The sequence below is a fragment of the Arvicola amphibius genome, chromosome 2, assembly GCF_903992535.2.
Source record: "Arvicola amphibius chromosome 2, mArvAmp1.2, whole genome shotgun sequence".
NCBI lineage: Eukaryota > Metazoa > Chordata > Mammalia > Rodentia > Cricetidae > Arvicola > Arvicola amphibius.
In genome coordinates, this window is record NC_052048.2 from 22,308,682 (window position 1) to 22,329,535 (window position 20,854).

The 20,854-nt window shown below is 46.9% G+C and overlaps 1 protein-coding gene across 1 annotated transcript; it reads right to left on the reverse strand.

The window, feature by feature from the left end:
• Positions 1-373: 373 nt before the first annotated feature.
• Positions 374-10,289, reverse strand: Fgf6 (fibroblast growth factor 6). The gene is made up of 3 exons (XM_038320932.1): positions 9,944-10,289; positions 8,758-8,861; positions 374-550 (listed from the first exon to the last, which is right to left on the reverse strand). The coding sequence occupies exons 1-3, from the start codon at positions 10,287-10,289 to the stop codon at positions 374-376; spliced, it is 627 nt and encodes a 208-aa protein (XP_038176860.1).
• Positions 10,290-20,854: the final 10,565 nt, after the last annotated feature.

The following is a 20,854-nucleotide window of genomic DNA, read 5'->3' on the forward strand; positions in this document are numbered from 1 at the left end:
AAAGGCAATTTGAAATGCCTTTGTTCTGAGACTCTACATGAAGATGCGTGAGTATGCAGGGACACAGGAACACTCCCATCCTGGCCTTTGCTTATGCATGGGACCACATGTCACAAGTATCATCTGCACTGTCTCTCCTCGGGTGAGGTCAACGTACAGGATCCACTGTCATTCTGAGATGTCAGCTGCAACCCTTCAGTCACGTGGGTCACATGCCACGCAGTCCAGTGGTCATGGAAACCAGCTCTGGTCTCTTGAGGCACAAGATAAGCCGGACTGAGAAGTCACGGGGTACCAGCAGGATTGTTCTCTCGTGGAAAATTCCAACAGAAAAGATGCAGCTGTCACTTTATGAGGCTTTCTCCATGGGTCCTTATATCCTGGGAAGGAAGTGAGTGACAGTCATGATTGGGGACACCTTGCTGCCCCGCTTTACCCGTCCGTGTTTGCTCAGTGCAATGTAGGTCCCTCTGTACAGGTCTGACTCGTAGGCGTTGTAGTTGTTTGGGAGGAGGGTTTCGCGGAACTTACATTCCTCTTGGAAGCTGGGCTGCGAAGGGGAAAAGACAGTGGAGACACGGTGATCATTAAGAAGTGCCAAAACACCAGCTGAGTCCCACAGAGGAGGGCTTTCCTCCGTGTTCCCTCCCTTCCCTTTGTAAAACACTACCACACTGCAAGGAGGGAAGAAAGCTCAGAGGTTAGAATGGGAGGCGCTTCAGAGCCCTCACAGTTCCTCTCACGTGCCCTCCTACACCAGGAGGAAGCCAAGGCCAGGAACAGAGAGAGCTAATCCTCAGATCCGATGGGATAGCGGAACAGACTTCCAGGTGGGGGTGCTTTCGCACATCCTCAGGTGAGAATGTGTTCTCTCCAGAGAAGGGAAGAGGGAGGGCGGCACTGAGCTGTCAAGACTACAGTGAGAGGCCACCTGGCAGGACAGGATGGAGGCTCAGGGCTCCACTCAGTGACTCTTCTGCTTGCCAACAATGTGAGCTTAAACAGTCTCTTCCACTCAGAGACTCAGTTATCTTTCAGGCAAGCTGTGCGGTGCCAGGGAGCTGGTGGGGCAGCGGGTGGAGAAACAGAAACAAATGAGTTCATGAGTCCTTTCCAGTACTGTCTCTCTCCACCCATAGTTCTTCTATGCAAAGTCTGCCATCCCTTAAAGAAAAAAGGCTCATTCTCAGTCTTGAGTTGGAGCCCAGAAGGTGAGTGGAGCTCCATAGTCCATGCCATTCCCTGGGGCCTTACAGGATATGAGATAACAACCATTTTTTCTAGAGAAAGAGAACCTGGTTCCCAGGGGATTTAGACAGAGAGCTATGGAGGAGGATGCTCTGTGTCCCCCTCTGGCTACCATGTGGGCAGAGGCACATGCACGTGTGCACACACATGTACCAGCAACCACAGCTCAATGGCTCTCTGACTTCCACCCGGCACCTGGATTTCTGAAAGAAGTCTGTTGTGGGATATTTTGATTGATTGCACTCTGACACTCCCAAAACTGCTGATAAAGTTTACCTGAGTCAGAGGGTGGAGTTAGTTATTAGCTCTCCAAAATTAGCCATAGAGGTAATTTGGAGGACCCAGGACATATAGAGAGACACAGGAAGCGGTAGGGAGGGACTTAGAAAGATTCTCAGCCCTTTTGGATTGAGGAGGGGGGTTCACTAGCCACTTCTCTGCTGCTTCTCTGATCAATCAGGTTTTTACCCCAATACCTGACTCCCAAGTTTTTAATGATAAAAGAATAATCAGATAAATGCTTCATCTGGCAGTTCTAGTCTTTGAAAACTATTTAAGATAATTAAGAAGTGTGGGTTAGTAGTTAGTCATCTATAACAATCAAATTTACAGTCATGTTAGGTATGTTTTCAAGGCCAATCAGAGATGTATTTTAGATAGATGTTCTTCAAACACTTCAGAGACCTACAGAATATGACATTTAAGATTATTTTAATAACATAAAGCTTTTTATGACAATAAGACACATCTGCTCCTGACAGTACCAATTTACTTCCAAAAAGGATGATGAACATAAAAAAAAAAACATATGGAGTTTGCTTTCATTTATGGCATACTTAGCCCCTGAACAGAGAAAGTGTCCTTGCCTAGCCTACTGACAGTATGCTGTCCAAATTGGACAAGTAGGACACAAAAGAAAGCCAAAGATGGATGCCCAACATTGCAGAGGAACCTTGGGTGACTGTCCAGACTCCCAGCTGCCTCCGTTGTTTCTATAGTTTCAGAGATTGTTTGCTCTGCACTTTCTGTTTTCTTCAGGTAATATTATATCCTTCTTGGGTCTCTAATAGAGTTGAAGACTAGACAGTTGTAGTTTTACAGTTTTTCATGTTACCAAATTAAAAAAAAGAAAAATAAGAGGTGTAAAGTTTATAAGGTTGTGAAACATAAAAGCTTAAACTGTTTTTCTAAAAAAAATGTTTTGAGGTCTAAAAAGATATTTTAGGAAGGTAACACAAGTTAGGACAGGAAGTGAATTAAAAGAAACTTTGGATTCACCAAGATAGAATTGAGTATTTTCTCTGAGTTTTTCAAATGCAAATGGACTGAACATTATGAACATAATTCTTACCTGATAAGTGTCCTTATTGTATGTAATTTTACTGTGTTAGAATTAAAAGCTTTCCTTTTTATTTAGACAAAGGGGGAAAATGTTGTGGGATATTTCAATTGTATTCTGACACTCCTGAGACTAATAATAAAGTTTACTTTGAATCAGAGGATGAAGTTAGCTACTAGCTGACCAATATTGGCCATAGAGATTTTAGAGGTCCCAGGACATATAGAGAGACACAGGAAGTAGTAGGGAGGGACTTAGAAAGAATTCTCAGTTCTTTTCAGATTGAGGAAGGAGAGAGAGAGAGAGAGAGAGAGAGAGAGAGAGAGAGAGAGAGAGAGAGAGAGAGAGAGAGAGAGAGGGAGGGAGGGAGGGAGGGAGAGAGAGAGAAAGGAGGTCACTAGTCACTTCTCTGTCACTTCTCTAATCAATCAGGTTTCTTTACTCCAATATCTGACTCCTGAATATTTATTGATAAAGGAATAATTAGATAAATGCTTCAGAAGTCTGTGCACCCAGCCTCACTAGCAATGGGGACACATGGGTCTCCCTTCAGGTCACTATAATAGGGTGGTAGAGAGCCCATCATTAGTACTCTAGAGCCCTTGAGGCAGATGCCTCGAACAGCACTCAAATAGCACCTGAGCCCTATGGACATTAGCTTCTTTCCCAGTAGACTCCAATCCCCCTGATACACACACACACACACACACACACACACACACAGAGAGAGAGAGAGAGACGAGAGAGAGAGAGATGAGAGAGGATGAGAGACGAGGAGAGGAGAGAGAGAGAGAGAGAGAGAACAAAGGATCCCAGGGATCAATGGTCAGATTGCAGGGAAAAAGGCATTTGATACCATAACTGGTAAGTGCCCAGAGACTAGGGATTCTTGGTGTTCTTCAGTATGTAATGTTATTACTTCTAGGTAGGGCAATTCACAGTATCTACTAGAATTTCTTTTAAAAATGGGGATAACAGATGATCAGAAATTCTTCTTCTAAGAACAGATTTTGGCATTCAATTCCCACATGTGTACAAAAGTTGACAACAGTTTTTAATAGCAAGAATCCCAAACAGTCAGTCTCTACTAAGAGGAGAGCAGTTGTCTCTGCTATGACCAAGCTGCGCTGTGGGATGCTGTAAGCCATGAAAAGTAAACCTTTTATACATTGGCACTGAACACTGAAACATATTACCAAGGGAATATGCATAGTTTGAATGCTTATCTTGCAGAGGATTTGGGTTCGATTCCCAGCACCCACATGGTAGCTCACAACTGTCTATAACTACAGTTCCAGGGGATCCAGCATCGTCTTCTGGCCTCTGAGGACATCAGGTACACAGGTTGTACACAGACATGTACAACAAAACACTCACATGCATAACATTTTTTTAAAAAAACCTTGAACCTTTGTAGTATGACTTACACTCATGCACACACAGATTATTCACAGGATGGTTCCCAAGGAACTGTCACACCGGTTGTGTCTCAGGAGGACCGCACAGACAGTAAGCCTCTTTTGTGCTTTTTCTTCCTTCTTAAATCATGTTTACGCATTATCCACCCACATAACTAATTTATTTAAAAATGGGCCCGGAAGTGGGGGGAGGTGCTTTTATCAGAAGCAGTGGTCTCTCGTGGTGATGTGGCCCCCTCCACCCACCTGATTTCCCTCTGTTCTAACTTTGTGTGTCTCCAGAGAGGAACTTGCCCAGCTGGTTTTCAGGAGAATTTATTTCTGATCTGGACAGTGGTTAAGGGAGAGGTTTTGCTGTGTTGTTTGCAAGCTGGTGAGAGGAAATCAGATTTAGGGTGGAGAGCAGAGGAAGGGAGATTGAGCCATTGGGTTGAGAACCAGGGCCATTGCCCACATCCCATTGTCTAGAATGAGTCTGGCTGAGAACCACCATTTCTGAAGACGTCTGCCTCGCTGTGGGTGCATATACAGCTGACCATGTATATCTGTGGGTTCCATACCCCTAGAGTCAACTGACCATGGACTAAAAATATTTGGGAAAAGATTGCATCTGTATTGCACATGCACAAACATTTTATTTCCTAATAAATTGTTCCCTAAAAATCTAGTACAATATCAATTTATGTAGCCTTTGCATTGCATTAAGTGTTAAAAGTAGTCAAATGATATGTCAAAACATCTAGAAGGACACAGGTCATATGAAGACACTATAGCATATTTATGAGGCACTTCAGCACCTAGAGATTTGGGGATTTGGGGGACTCCTAGAACCAACTCCCTGAGGGTATCAAGGCTACACTTCACCTGACTTTCTGCTCAGTGGATGTTTTTGACAGAGGCAGTGCTGGAAATGGAACCCAAATCTTTGTGCTCTAGACTAGCTCCCAGCCACATCCCAACCACATCTCCCAGCCAAGCAAACACCATGTTAATAAAAGCAGCAGCTACTATATATTATGACAAATGAAATAATTCCACCAGGTCACATTTCCTGGGGCTGCCACTTTTAAGCATCAGCGTGACAATGTCTTGAATTCCTTGTAGGGCCAACCATAGCCAAATCCAATTAAAAAGAAATAGTCTTTAACTCTCCCAATGCAGAAGTGGTGTGCAACAGAAAGCATCCCTGGGTGTTTGGGGTGAAATACTGCTGGTGAAAATGGCCCCAAAAGTTATGTGTGCGTGCATGCGTGCGTGCATGCGTGTGTGGCGGGGGAGGGCGCTATCATACCCATCCTCTTGTCTTTATCCAATGCTAAGCCCCTTCTGTCTTTAATGATCTTCATCCGTATATGCTTTGGATATGTATCCCTACTTCTGGTCACATGAGTAGAGGGGACGCTTGCGTGTCACTGGGATCCTATTGATTAGAAGTATGTGAACATGGTATAACCCCTTCAAAGTGCAACGTGCATGTTTCTCAATGGACGACCACAGAACCCCCTTCAGGAAGGGGTCCTTGATGACTTTCTGGACTTTAAGGATAGTGAGGATGTTGGGGTTCAGTCATATTCTGCTCCAGTCTATATCCAAGATGGCAAAAGTCCAGGCTGAGAGAAGCTCGGTGACTGGCTGAAGTAAGTCCAGCAGCTGCAGGGTAGGACTGGGCAGCAACTGGAATGCTAGTCCCAGTCTGGCCTGCCAAATGAGCTTCCCCTGCAAGTTTCTATGCATTACCTGCAGAGCCAGCTTTCTGTGCATTACCTGCAGAGCCAGCTTTCTATGCATTATCTGCACAGCCAGCTTTCTATGCATTACCTGCAGAGCCAGCTTTCTATGCATTACCTGCAGAGCCAGCTTTCTATGCATTATCTGCACAGCCAGCTTTCTATGCATTACCTGCAGAGTCAGCTTTCTATGCATTACCTGCAGAGCCAGCTTTCTATGCATTACCTGCACAGCCAGCTTTCTATGCATTACCTGCAGAGCCAGCTTGCTATGCATTATCTGCACAGTCAGCTTTCTATGCATTACCTGCAGAGCCAGCTTTCTATGCATTATCTGCACAGCCAGCTTTCTATGCATTACCTGCAGAGCCAGCTTGCTATGCCTTATTGCAGAGTCTAGAGAGGGTTCTGCACATAGCTGCAATTGAATGCAGGGAAAGAGCGGGAGATTGTGGTCACCTTGTGTCTCCACCTGCAAAGGGAGGCTAAGCCCAAATGCCCCTCCAGAACACTGCAGGACAGTGCTTATAAGCACACTACGGGATCCCAGATAATCTGTGTGTGCTCAGGGCAGGTGCTGCTTATCTGCAGCGAGAGCCTAATAGAGCTTAGGCTCTGTGCCCCTTCATCTGAAAGAAGGAAGACCACGTCTAGGTAGCTTTTCTTTGCTCTCCCACCACATGGTGACTGCCTCTTCCTCCTCACCAGCCCCCTTCCTCCCACCATGAGAAATGCCTTTTAGAGGTTACAGCAGCTGATCTACCAAGGGAGGAGGCAGCTCAGGGGGCTGAAAGGAAAACCGTGTGAATGAAATCACCAGCCAGCAGGAGTCTTCCTGGCTCCGGGGATTAGTTGGCAATTGTTTTTTTAGACCGTGATAACTGCTGCGGAGGGATGGGGGGATGGGGAGGGGTGTTCAGCAGCATCTGGTCCCCAGCCACACACAGAGCATCAGGTGCCCTCGCTGGGGCACTGCTGTCCAACCAGCTGCACTCTCTAGCCCTGGGGGTCTAGGGAGAACCTCCCAGCCAGAGCTCATGCCTCCAGGCTACTGGATATGGAGACAGGATGGTCTTCTCTCAAATCCTCCCAGGCAACTGCCGTTCACTGGGCACTCCAGCCACCTCTAGAATTTGATGAGTCTGGGTGCCTCCCACCAGAGAAATTTGCTACCTTGAGAGGGTCTACCCTCGGGGAGCGTTTTCTCTGGTAGCCAACATGTATGTTCCCAATCCTCAGCTTCTCTTAGAACCAGAGATTTCAAGCGGGAAGTGGATGCATTTACTCTATGTTTGCGACTCTCTCCCATGTCATAACTGAATTCTTCTCTAATTGAGAAAAAAGTCTGTTAATTATGATGGCAGAAGTAAGGGTTTCTCTAATTTGGGCTTCTGACAGATATGTCTGCTAAAATGCCCGCATGGAGTCCTAGACCCAGTTACCTGGGTCTCCTGGCCGGTGGGATCCTGGGTGCCATGGAGGCTGGTGAGGAAAAACCTAGAAGGGTGCCTGTTCTACCAAAGCCTTGGATGGTCACAAACTGTTTCCTGCCCTGACACTTTCCCAGAGAGTGGTACCTTGGCATCCAAGAATGAACCTGTCTTCTCCTCCTGCTGCCCTCAGGCCTGGCTTCACACTAGGCAGATCTGACGAGCTTCCTTGTTCTCCATACGCCACATAACCTGGCAGCACCCACAACTACCTGCACTGCTAAAAACACCTCATGACCTAAAACAAAACAAAAACCCGAACCCTGACCCAGAAAGACTGACGGTCTCTATCCCATACTGCAGAGTCTCTGAAGCAGGTCCTGGAAACCCATGCATTGAACGGGTTCTCCAGATGCTGAGTGCACACCAGTGTCCTCAGAACTGTGAGAGGTACTGACTTTAGCCCACACCATAAACCAACTTTGAGACACTTGCTCAAAAGGTTTGGAAGCAGAGATGCTTTGCCCAAGTCCCTTTCCAGACTTTCCTTGCTGGGACAATCCCCTAGGAACCTAGCACTTGTCCCAGGTCTGCTGTCCCCTTCCTAATCTCATTCTGTCCCCCAAGGGATGAAAAGAGCAGGCGCTATACTCTCCTGAGGAACCCCTCTAGTGGATCTGAGGTATTCTCTTTAGCCACTGGCCTCCCCTCCCCTTCTTCCTCTTCATCTTTTTTGGATTAAACCCAGGCCCTAGTACATACTAGGTAAAGACTCTACCACATAGTTAGACCTACCTTCCTTATTTCTGTCAAAAGACCTCTTGATTTTATCAACTTCATAGAAGGTTTTTCTAACACATTTTGAAATAGGCCGAGTTGCAGGCTGAGAGCCCCGGAAGTGAGCGGGTCCGAGAAAGCAGAGGTTTTGGCAAACACATTTCACGCTTGCCCTTGTATCAGAGGGCCAGAATTTATCCCTCAGCATGTGCCCTCCCTAGTGATCTCTGGTGCAGAGGGAGGGGTGGGGTCCGGTGCCTGTTGGAAAGGTATGACAGAAGAATACTTTTATAGACTGTGGGATCAGAGAGCAGAGGACAGAAAACCTAGACTAAAGTCTCTCAAGACGCTAACGTAGATGAGAGATAGCCTCCTTCTGCAGACTCTTGCAACCCTCCAGTGGAGTGTCTCCTGGAGGGGTGTGTCCTGTTGGCAGCACACACAGGCTGGCCCAGATGCCTGCCTTTCTGAGCCTTCCAGTTTGGCTACTCAGACCTGACCGGGAGCCCGGATAACAGCTTTATGTCAGAATGCACATTCTTCCACACCCAAGGGCTCTCTGGACTAGGGCTTCTTTAGGGGCAAAGGTCCCGGCAGGTGGGGTTGGGAGAATCCCAGGCCGTGCAGATGCTTCTTTCTCTGTGAAACAGAGGAAGCATGGACTTCAAGGTGCCTTGCCAGCAAGGACCCCTTTCACAGACCTTCCTTCTTCCTTCTCGTAAAAGACACGGCTCTCTGTGCTGTGTGTGTGCTATTGTCAAGGGTGTGAGCGTCAGACCTCCTGCAGCCTGGAGCTGCCCCTCTCCCAGGGAACTCACCGTTGTATACAATCTTCCTTTGCTGCTCATGGCAATGAAGAGGGTGCTTTTCACACCGAAGAGGCTCACTACACCCCGCTCTACTGTGGAAATTTCCAGCAGGCCTGACAAAGAAACAGAGGACACACACTCATGTTTATGTAAACCCGAGAGAGGATTCAAGTCCTTCAGAGATATTGAGTCGTTCCCCTTCCTCTAGAGGCTCAGCCTCTCCATCCTTATAATGTACTGTCACTACACTAGCCACATCTTGTCACAGCCTGTCGCACACCCGGCTCTGTCACATTCTGTAGCACACTCGGGTCTGCATGGCAAAGCTTTATACTGGAACTGAGGATCACATGGAGCATTCAGACATCTATTTAAGATTAGCTTTGAATCCGGGCTTTCAGTGACTCTGTCATTTGGTCATTGACTTGAGCGAGAAAGAATGGGGGCTGGAGAGGGAGCACAAAATGGTAGAGTACTTGCAATGGTATGCCTGGGTCCCTGGGTTCAATGGTTCAATCCTCAGCAACACACACACACACACACACACACACACACACGCACGCACGCACACACGCACGCCAATCAATCAATCAATCAAACAATCGGTTTTGATCATCACTGTTTAATGCCTGCTCCACATGCTTCAACTCAGTTCTCAAACACTGCAGCTACACAGAGCTGGATGGCGTGCCTGGGACCCTACAGCAGGAACCCTGCCTTGGCTGGAAGGCTGTCCCTGCAGGCACTTGACATTAGGGGAAGCACAGGGAAAAGGATGTGCTTAAGAGTTGCACTTGGCAGACCACTCGCCCTTCCCTTTCAAAGTGGACGGCTGGTTAGAAGTGTGTGGGTCTAACTAGGCCGGAATACCATAACTTTTATCTCTTACCAGTACAGTCATGGCTTTTCAGGCTGACTCCAGGGCCTGAGATAGGCCACTAATACTGGAGTAATTAGTACCACCGGGATGGAGTTACCTGGCATGATGTCTAAGAACACCAAGATGCCTAGTTCTGCATCTACTAGGTCTGCACCCCTATCTGGGCAGGGCAGGGTAGGATCAAGCCATCTAAATGTTGCCCAGCTCGTTCCCTTCAGACTGCAGCCCCACCCACCAGCGCAAGGCTACTTAATCTTTTGACTTAGCTTGTGCCCAAGCCAGCAAGCACCCCAGCCGTCTGCTCGTGACACTCACTGTAGGGGTTCTCCTCGTGTGTTCCACTGATCCGGCCGTCGGGGGGCACCTGGAGGTGGAAGCCAATGCCCACGTTGCAGTAGAGTCTCCGCTGCCGCTTGATGCCCACCAAATAGCCACTTTCCCAATTCACACCCGAAATTTCTCCAGCTAGCCCAGCTCGAGACCTGGACAAGAGGGTGCCCCAGCCTCTGGAGTCCAGTAGCGTGCCGTTGGCGCGGGTGCCGGCGGGCGAGGGCACCACCATGCCCACTAGGACGCCTAAGAAGACGAGAGCCTGCAGCGTGCCCTGAACACGTCCTACTCCCCGGAACATAGTGATGAACAGCCTCTGTCCCAGGGCCATCCACCTTGCCTCTCAGGCACGTGGTCAGAATTAATGGCCCTAAAAATACCGCCCTTCTTGTTTTTCTCCCTTCGGCATGGCGGCAGGGGCTTATTTTTGGAAGGCAGATGAAGGCTGCTGACATGAAACCAAAGCCTGCTTCAGGCACTCGGGTTGAGGGAAGAGGGACCCAGATTGAGCTGCGGCTAGTAGGGACCATGGCTTGGGGACGCTCTCTATCCAGCTTGCGGGGCTCCGTCCCAAGGTGATCCTATTTGATTTGACCTATCATTATAGTTCAGCAACCCGGCCCTCCCCTCCACCCTTCATCACCCTGACGTCAGCCGGCCCAGCTCACTTACCCAGGGCTGTAACATTAACCTGCTCCTGGGCCTGGCTGCCTCCCCAGACCCCCATCACCCTCTCCACTCCCCAGGGATTCTGAGAGCCACTGTCATTCCAACTATGAGGCAGGAATGAAGTTAGCAGGGAGCATCTCTGCGGGAGGGTGGAGTTGGCTGGGGGCCCAGGGAAGAGGGAGGCAGAGGCCACCCAGGACCCAAATTGGGCAGCAGTCCTTGGCCCCACCATGCTGGCTTCCTTGTTTAGAGGGCAAAGGGTAAAGAAAGATAGGGAAGGCGTGGTGGCAGGTGATGATGCTGGCCTGCAAGTGACTCTCACGACCTATTCATGGAAAGAGCTCATGGCTGAGGAGAGCCCATCTACCAGGACAGTACATATTCTGTACTGGTCATATAGGAGAGGGGTTGTCCAGCAAAATGAGGGCTGTGGAGGCAGGGGGATGGGTCACCTTTTCCTGCCCACAGTTCTGGCCATGGCTTTCGCCCGGAGGTGAAAGAGGTGTCATGCCATTCTCTTGCTTCAGCTCACCTTTGGCCTCTAATTGTTACCCTTCGCTCTTGACAGTTGCACAAGTGGAGACTTGGAGAACTTCTGAGGCTTCCCACGGGCAGGAAGTGGCAGGATCGGGGCTTACAGACTCTGTACAGCTCCAAAGCCTTTCCATGACATTGATTATAAGTAGAAGCCAGATTTGCCGTAGATTTTCCTTAGTATCCACCAAGTAGACACTGAATGATTATTTCAGTAGGACAAAATGTTTTGGTGTGTGTGTGTGTGTTTTAGACAAAGTTTCTTCTATCTCAAGAGGGTCTCAAAGTCAATGTATGGTCATTTAAAAAAAATACTTACCAAATGTTTCAGAAAATTCCTATATTTTCAGCCAACTGAAAATAATTAATTTTTTTAATTATGTGTATGTGTGTGTGGGTGTGTGTGCCTGTGTCTGTGAGTATGTGCGTGCGTGTGGGAGCCCACGGAGGCCAGAAGAGTGCTGGATCTCCTAAAGCTGACGTTACAGGTGATGTGGGCTACCCAACTTGAGTGCTGGGAACCAAACAAGTTCTCTGCAAGAACAGTAAGTGCTTCTAATGGCTGAGCCATCTCTCCAGCCCCGACAGTTAACTTTTGCTAGGCTAATATTACAGTTAAAAACTGTTTATCTTCTCATATATCATTTAAGTAGAAGGTGCCTTTTTATCTGAGGTCAAAATTGTTTTAAAAGGATATAGAAAGAATCCTGGCCCGGTGTGATAGCTCAGTAAGAAACAGAGATCGCGACCAACCCTCATAGCCTGGGTCTGATCGCCGGGTCCCACATGGTAGCAGGAGAGAGGACTCTTGCAAGTTGTCCTCTTACCTACACATGTGCACCAGAGCACACGTGGGAGTACATACCACACACACACACCACTATACTAACTAAATGCAGTGAAAAGGGACGCTCCCAATTGGTTATAAATATATAAGAAGGACTCGCATCTACAGGAGTAAAATTAGACAACAAAGGCCACCTGAGGAGACAAGCTTGACATTTAGCTTCATTGCCCTACAATCCAGTTGTTAATCTGTTGGTGGAATGCCAGTACAGGAACTGCAAGGGGTGTATCCCGGGGAGGGAAAAGGGTGACAATAGTACTAAAGATAGTTTTGAACAGGTCATGGTAGGTGGCAGCTGATCCCAGATCCTGTCCTGTGCAGGTAAGACCTGGAGACCACCACATCGGCATGCCGATCTCCCTGAAGGCCGCTGGAAGTCTGGACAAATGCCTCGGCAAGTTCCATGGCTTAGAGATGCCAGTGTACCTCCCCCATGGTCCTGCGTCTCCTGCTCCGGTCTAGGGCTGAGCCTTCAGTCCGTGGCTTCTGCACGTTTTCTGTCCCTTTCTCCTTCGGTTGACCTATGCTTTGGTTATCGTCTCTTTTAGTTCTGCCCTTGTCATGCGTTCTTAGCTCCCTTGAAGCTGTGTGGCCATAGATGGAGTTGACCACACAGGCCTTCCCAGAAAAATAAAGTAGGGCTTTTGGAAGCATCCTACAGAATAGGAGCAATCCTGGGTAGCCTAGAGGTGGAAGAACTTCCCTCTGGACTCCCAGCTTGATTTCAGATTAAGCTTTGACATGCGCAAGAGCAGAGGCGTGCTGCGGCTGATGTTCAGTTTGTAATCTTATGTTAACCTACTCCTCCCACCTTGAGAACCAGCATCCCTGTCACTCGCTGGACGGCTTGACACAGAAAGGCCTCTAAAGGTCCTGTGTTGAAGACTTGGTCCCCAGTCTGTGTTGTTGCCAGAAGATGGAGGAGTCTATATGAGATGAGGCCCAAGAGAAGGAAGTGAGGCTGTTGGCTGTGTGCTAGGTCATTGGAGGTGTGCTAGGTCATCGGAGGTGTGCTAGGTCATCGGAGGTGTGCTAGGTCATTGGAGGTATGTTAGGTCATTGGAGGTATGCTAGGTCATCAGAGATGTGTTAGGTCATCAGAGGTGTGTTAGGTCATCGGAGGTGTGTTAGGTCATCAGAGGTGTGTTCTTGACAGATCTCTTCCCACCTCCCCTCCCCTCCCTGCTTCCCAGATGCCATAACACAACAGAACTTCTTCACTATGTGCTCTCTCCACATGAAGCACCACAGGCTGAAACCACAGAGACCATGAGTCAAAACAAAAGCCTTCCACCTTTAAGATAATCAGCTCAGGCATTTGTCACAGTAACAGAAAGCAGAGCAATTCAGAGAAATTGGTTTGGAATTAATTTCCCATAATTAGTGAGGGCAAGTCAGAGTCCTGGAGTATTCCTTGGAACACACCCACTTTCAAAATGAAACTGAAGTCCATTAAGGCCCGCACGCTGTCTCCCAAACATGGGTGCCTGCCCTTCCTTGGGTTTCTCTCATTTCCCATTCTTTTTTATGCAAATGTCATGGTTGAAAAGACATTTTATAAAGCAATGGGTTTTGGGCTTCATTAGAGGGACCCCTGAATTTGACTTCTAATAGCACGCTTTATTGGCTTTGTGATCTTGGGGAAGTTTTGTACCTCTCTGAACCTCATCTCATCTGTAAGGTGAAATAATTACCTTATATGGTTTTTGTAGTAAGTAGGCATGGCACCTGCCAAGGGGCATTGCTGACCGGTGTGGCTCTCAGCAGACCATTCTCTGAAACACATCGGAAATCTCTCACCCAATCAAGGAAGGGCAGAAGTGCGAAGGGCCCTCTCTCGTCTCAGGGGGTCGGTGACACACGGGCATCCAGTGCTTAGCCCTCCACGGCACATGTAGTGATGGCTGCCGACATATGCAGGAGCCGGCAGTTCAGATTCCTAAAATATTCTGAAAACCAGTAATAGCTTAGGTGTTGTCCCCTGTTAAATATAAAACTTAAGTAACTCCTTCTATTAAAAAACCCTAGTCTTATTTTTATCGGGTGATGTGATGAGGCCCCGCTCTAAATGCACCTCCTGTGCCCGTCTCTATAGCAACTCCACTCTGCTCAGAGAGCCACATAATTTCCCTTAAGGCTAATTAACCTGACAACTGCTCGGGCGGCTTGGTTTACCAGATTTGCACTTGACCCTTCACTCGGGGCTTAGGGACCCTTTGGATACGAAGTGATAAAGAAAAGAGTAACAGGTGGAGGAGGCCTCCCCGGACCCCTCTTCCACATAGCTGCTCTCAGTAGCCTTTGGGGGCTGTCAATCACTCTTGCTTGATGAGCCAAGACTTAGTGGAAGTGAATGGGAAAACGTCCATGCGTATCTTCTTCCACGAGCTGGGGCGGCATGAACGAGAGATGACTTAGATGAAGGGCTGGGCTACACCAACCTGTCGTATCAGCTGCTCAGGGAAGCTACCCCTGCGCAGCGTGCTGGCTGCCCTCAAGGCTCTGGTTTATTACATAACAGGATTCAATGGCCCCACACACCGGGAGTGGCCCACAGGAGAAAGCCCAAGCTGGCCCTAAGAGCCACGCATGTGGACTGTCTTTCTTTACTCGGCTTATTTTACTTTTCACAGTTGACTCCGAAAAAGCAGCATTACCCTTTCAAATGACTGCTTGGAAGGTTCGGAAAACTGGCAGGTAGAAAGCAAAACGGCAGTTTGGGCTTACTGCATCCGTACTGTCTGTCTCCCACTCTGCGTTTGCCCTGCTTTGGCTCAGAGCCTTGCCGCCTCCCCTTTGCTCCTCCCCTTCCGCTCGCTCAGACAGGCACAGGGCACCTGCCCGAGGCTGCTCAGGGGCATCGTCAGCACAGGATGGGTTTGTAGAGAGGTGACGACTAAGGAGGGGCCCCTGTTTTAAACCTGAATAAAGATGGGCACTTACGGTTTATGAATCTTGTGACAAGAGATGGGTCTGTTGTCCTGTGGCCGTTCTCTATGGAGGAAGCTGGGCTTTTCAGTTTTCTAGCACAGCAACCACCAGCTTCAGACCTCCCCTGTGGAAGTGAAAGCCAGTTCATAGTCTTCATGCTATTACCAGTTTCTGTGACACTCCACCCACGGCAGATCACTCCCAAGGGATTTCTGGAGGTGCCAGGCATACCTCGTGTGTGTACCTGAGCATGTGACTGTGCTTGTTTAGGGCCGTTATGGGGCATCTGTGTGAACCCCACACCCAGGCTCTGACTCCAGGTCTTCCCTTACAGCCATCACAGCACTGTGGCTGCCTCGTGTCTCTCTTCTAGGTAACCAAGAACAAACCTGCCTTTGGATTTGATTTTCTGACTTCCTGTCTAGCAGAGAGCTAAATCTCTGGATGGGCCCAACTCCTTGGGGTGGCCTTTTCCTTTAGGATGGCTTCTTTCACAATAGGTCTCTAACTCCCTAGACACAGGGTCTCTGCTGGGAATAGTCTCTCATTGTCCTGCCACATCAGAATATTGATGAACAGTCAACTGGAGATTCTGCTCTGCCCCTGATTTCCTGGGCGTGCGGATGTGCCAAGGAAGACCTGGGTGTTCCACTTTGCGGTGTAACTGACCACAGTGTTTCCTCTGCTCCACCTCGGAAATCATCTGCTTGGAGGTTTGCATGCTGTGGGATGCATTCCTTCAGCCCGAGGCTCCATTTGCTTGTGTCTCTCACGGTGATTGACATCCAGTCTCCCAGGTCTCTGATCTGATCTCGGTTGTCTCATTTTTCTCTTGCCTCTCTCAGTGCCCCCTCCTCACTATGCCCCCAGCTATCTCTGCCAAAGCCCAGGACCATCTGGTGCTGCTGGGGACGGAGAGTAGGGTTGGATGACCACCACGGCTGCACCCTCCGCTGAATCTGCAAAGGGGCAGAGGAGTCGGATAACTTTCTGGAACTTCTCAACATTAGGGACCTTGGCTCTGCTCGGAGCTTGCAATTTCTCAGGTTTGCCTTCCGTGGCCATCATCATCTAATAATACCTCGTGCGTGCTGAGGCGGGCATGCCCCCTGCCAGCCACCACGAAGAGTTATGTAAAGCCCTCATCCCTCGGTGGCAGGCTCCCCAGTGTGGCACAGGAGGCTCTCATGCCCTGACGTCCCCTTCTTTGGGAACTTTGCTTTCACCCACCTCAAATGGCCTGCTGCTCTCAGGCACACTGTTCCTGTCTCATGACTCTGGCTCAAACTACCTTCTTTTTGGTCATGGAAGGGGGTCCCGTGCTAAAACACATCACAACCATCACCTTCAGAAACAGCCCTTGTTATTCTCCCCCTTGTCTCTAGCCACTCTGCGTTCTGCCCCCGTTCCCTTGATTCACATCTCATGAGTGGTTTGTGTACGCCTCTGTCATTGCCCTTACCTGATTGGCAGTAATTAAATGATGTATTTGCTTTGCTGCTGAGCTCCATCAGGGAGCCAGGGCATGCTCATTTGTGGATGCGTAGGACTGCATAATCCCTGCCACAAAATGCAGCTCGCGAGCAGTCCACATAACTATTAGATATAGAAGGCTTGACTCCATGGATTCCTGTGGATCAAATAGGGGAGAAACCCACTACGGAAGGAGGTTGGAATTTTGGTGCTGGTGAGACACGTTCATGTGAAAAACACACTCTCGAAAATAGTTATTTGCACTTTGTCATTGAAGACGATACTGAGGATGAGAAGAGTCAAGATAATCAAGAGTCGATGGTCCCATTTTTCAGCAGTTGGTGATTACAATGGAGGCCCACAACTGGTCAACATGCAGAGAACAAGAGACAACGGCGTGCTCAGCTCTAAACGGGACATCCACGTCATAACCCATCTCGCCACAAGGCTCACTGATCATCACAGATCAGGGGCTAAAAGGTTGCCAGAGGTTGTGGACATCTGCAGTGAAACAGCACATGCTGGACGTGACAGGGCCACGGTGCACATCAGTTCACAGCAGCTGTGACAGCAGACCCTGGAGGTCTGCTAGCCAGAAAGTCTAACCACAAAAGGAGAAAAAGGTGAGCGCAGAATCAGTAAAACACCTGGCAACCTGTGGCCTCTGCATGAGCACACATGGGCATGTGCACCCACATACAGCACACACATGTACATATACCACCACAGTTTTTTTTATTACTTATATTCAACTATTTTTTGTTGAATCTACATTTTTCATTACTGGGTGTGCTGGTTTGAATAAGAATGGCCCCCATAGGCTCATATATTTTTGAGCCTATGCTTGGTCACCGGAAATGGCATGATTTGAAAGGATTAGGAGGTGTAGTCTTATTGAAGAACGTGTGTCACTGGGGATGGGCTTTGAGATTTTGGAGCCCATGCCAGGCCCAGAAGTTCTCTCTCTTCCTGCTGCCTATAGATCTGCTGGATCCATTGCTTATAGTTACTGCCTTTTATTAGCCTTCATCATTTGGTGGACATTTAAGCTTATTTCCTGTTGGGAACGGAGTAGCAATAAACATAGATGGGCCAGAATCTCAGCTGTAGGATGCGAAGTTCTTGGGTTTATACCAGGAGTAGAATTTATACCCAGGCTTTGATAAAGTGTTTGCTAACCATTTGTCTTTCTCATGTTGTGAATACGAATGGCTAGTAAATGCTTTCATGAAGTGATCGGCATTATTAGCTCTCGGGGAAAACTAGAGCTGCTTTGAGATCGGCCAAGGTCAAACTGTTAAAAAATGGAAATACCGACGACAATGTGGGAGCAGAGGAACCTTGCTCGTTATTTGTGGCGGTGCAAACTGGAGAAGTCACTCTAGAAAAACTTGTGAGGAAGAGTTCTTTAAAATCTTGAAAAGAAAAAGCTACCTACAGCCCAGATATTCTATCGCTGACTTCAGAGAGGAGCTTGGAAGCGTTCCATCTATTTCTATTTTGTAAAATAGTTTGAGGAGCATTCATTGAAGTTTTTCTTTAATGATCTCATAGAATTCCGGTACAAATACATCTGGATTTTTCTTTATGAGGGTTGGTTTTAGTTGTTTTTCTTTAATGCTTTCTATGGGTCTATTTAAATTATTAATGGTATTTTGTAGGTCAGATGTTTATAGAAACTCATTCATTTGGTTTTTGGCTTTCCAACTCGGACTTTTAAAGACACCCTTATGATTTTCTAGATTTCTTTGATGTATGTTGTTCTCTCTCTCTCTCTCTCTCTCTCTCTCTCTCTCTCTGTGTGTGTATACACATATGTATATATATGTGTGTGTGTGTATATATATATATATACACATATGTGTATATATATGTGTGTGTGTATACACACATATATATGTGTGTCTATAATTTTATTAACTTGGGTGGGTCTTTTCTCTCTTTCTTTTAGATAACTGACTAAATTTGTAGATTTTATTTATCTTTTCAAAAACCCCCTACGCTTTCATTGATGTTTTGTATTTTTAAATGTTGTTTCCATTTTATTAATTTCTGCCCTGGCTTTGATTACTTCTTCCTGTCAACTGCTTTTGGGTTTGGTTTGCTTTTGTTTCCCAAACTCTTAAATTACAACATGTGTGGAGGCCCAAAAATGTGAGCGTATTTCCACCTTGTCTGAAGGTCGGAGAGTTTGAGGTTGCTCAAAATTGTTGACAACAACCAGGGCTACACATCCTGAATCAGGATGTGGTTACTTGTTTCTTTTGACAGTAAAATGGCCCATACAGGTAGAACCACTCCACCCTGACCAATGGTCAGGAATTTCAAGCATACTTCTGCTCCTTCTTTTGAAGCAGGAGGCTTGACCTTGGGAGTATCTGCCTTCAGGATACTTGGTCTAGATTGGGTTCACTGCCTAAGCAACAGAATGCTAATGACTTGATATCTCAAAGTATTGAAGCAAGTAACTATTCTAGTTGCCCTTTGTATCATGTTAAAGCAGGCCTTTGTCTTCTTCCCCTGTGGTATTGGGGCATAAAAGTGTGTGGAAAATTAAACATGGAGGATTTCAATATTCACTGGAACTCCCTCCCAATACTATCCTATGTTTCTGTTTTATTATTTTCACTTATGTCTTTGTCCTCTTTACTATTTTTCTGATCCACATGCCTCTACCCAGCCGGGCGGCGGTGGCGCACGCCTTTAATCCCAGCACTCGGGAGGCAGAGGCAGGCGGATCTCTGAGTTCAAGGCCAGCCTGGTCTACAAGAGCTAGTTCCAGGACAGGCTCTAGAAACTACAGGGAAACCCTGTCTCGAAAAAACAAAACAAAACAAAACAAAACAAAACAAAAAAACCACATGCCTCTACCCTAGCAAGTGGTATTTTTGTCAAAGCTGGTCTCTGACAAACATTTAGATTATTTATTTGAGCTATCCCCTAGAACTGGAGTTGTAGAAGTTTGTGAGCTGCGATGTCCAGGTCCTCTGCCAGAACAGCAAGTGCTCTTAGTCCCTGAGTCATCTCTCTAGTTCTCGCTCTTTTAAATGCAGATACTCAGACACTTCCCTCTTAGGACTGCTTTCATTGTTTCTCAGAGGTTTTGTTAATTTATGTTCTTGTTTTCATTTCATTCTAAGCCTTTTTTTCTTCACGCCCTTCATGAACTTTCTATGACCTATTAATCATTCAAAAGTGTGTTATTTAATCTCCATGAGTTTCTGTGTTTTCTGTCATTTCTTCTGCTACTAATTTCAAGCTTTGTTCCATTGTGGTCAGATAGAATCCATGGCGTTATTACAGTGTTCCTACATTTGTGAAGATCTATCTGATCAGTGTTTTAATAGGTGGTATATTTTAGAGAAACTGCTATGAGTGGCCAGAAAGAATGTGTCCTGTAGTGTTTGAATGGCATCTTCTGTAAATGTATATTAGAGCCCTTTCGTTGATGGTATCATTTTGCTCTAATGTTTTCTTAACATGTAACGTTTTCTTAAGTTGTAATAAGTTCACTTATCACAAGTTCACTGTTTTTAAAGTGGAAAGTTTTTCTTTTTTTCTTCAATTATGATAAATAGTGTGGTGGTGTGGTTGAGAAATGTCCCTGATAGGTTCAGGATCTCAAACACTAAGTTCCTAGGTGGCGGGACTGTTTGGAGATTTTTATGCAGAAGTGCAGCCTTACTGGAGGAAATACATCACCTGGGGGCAAACTTTGAGTGTTTAAAGTATCAGACCACTTCCGGTTCACTTTCGCTTCTTCAGGCTTGCAATTGAAAGTGTGATCTCCACTTCCTGCTCCTGCTTATCATGCCTGCTGTGCACTGCTGTGCTTTCTTGCCATGATGGTCTCTCATCCCTCTGCAAGCACAAACCCAAACCAACGCTTCTTTCTATAAGTCACCTGTGCCATGGCATTTTATCACAGGAATAGAAATGTGACCGATGCATAAAATTTTGCCAGGTAAATTAATCTGGGTTGGCATATTTCAGTACTTGGAGTGCATTCTCCAATCTCTTCTGCCATTCCGATGGGTCTGCTTTTACACAGACTTGCACCTTTTCTCTTGCAGCTTTAACACACGCTCTTTGATCTGAAGAGTGAGTGTTTTAACTATCATGTGCTACGGGAGAGTGTTTATTTCCAGTTCCTATCTAGCTGCCATTCTGTGTGCTTCCTGTACTTGAATGTCCAGTTCTTTCCCTAGATTTGGGAAGTTTCCTTCTATGATTTTATTGGATATATTCAATGCCATTAAGTTGGAATTCTCCATTTGCTATGACTATATATAATTTATAAAATTTTGTCTTTTCATGCTGTCTCAAATTTACTGCATTGTCTGATTTTGAGTTTTTCAATTATCATCTTCTTTGAGCTAATAATGTTCTACTTTGTCTTCAGGTCCCGATAGTCTGTTCTCTCCATGATCTAGTCTGTTGAG

What these genes read in the sequence shown, in the direction of transcription:
- Fgf6 (XM_038320932.1), bottom strand. Translation starts at nt 10,289, where the DNA reads ATGGCCCTGGGACAGAGGCTGTTCATCACTATGTTCCGGGGAGTAGGA. An exon ending in ACACGAGGAGAACCCCTACA is followed by an intron (nt 8,862 to 9,943) that starts GTGAGTGTCACG and finishes TTTCTTTGTCAG; the next exon opens with GCCTGCTGGAAATTTCCACA. An exon ending in AAGGAAGATTGTATACAACG is followed by an intron (nt 551 to 8,757) that starts GTGAGTTCCCTG and finishes TCCCCTTCGCAG; the next exon opens with CCCAGCTTCCAAGAGGAATG.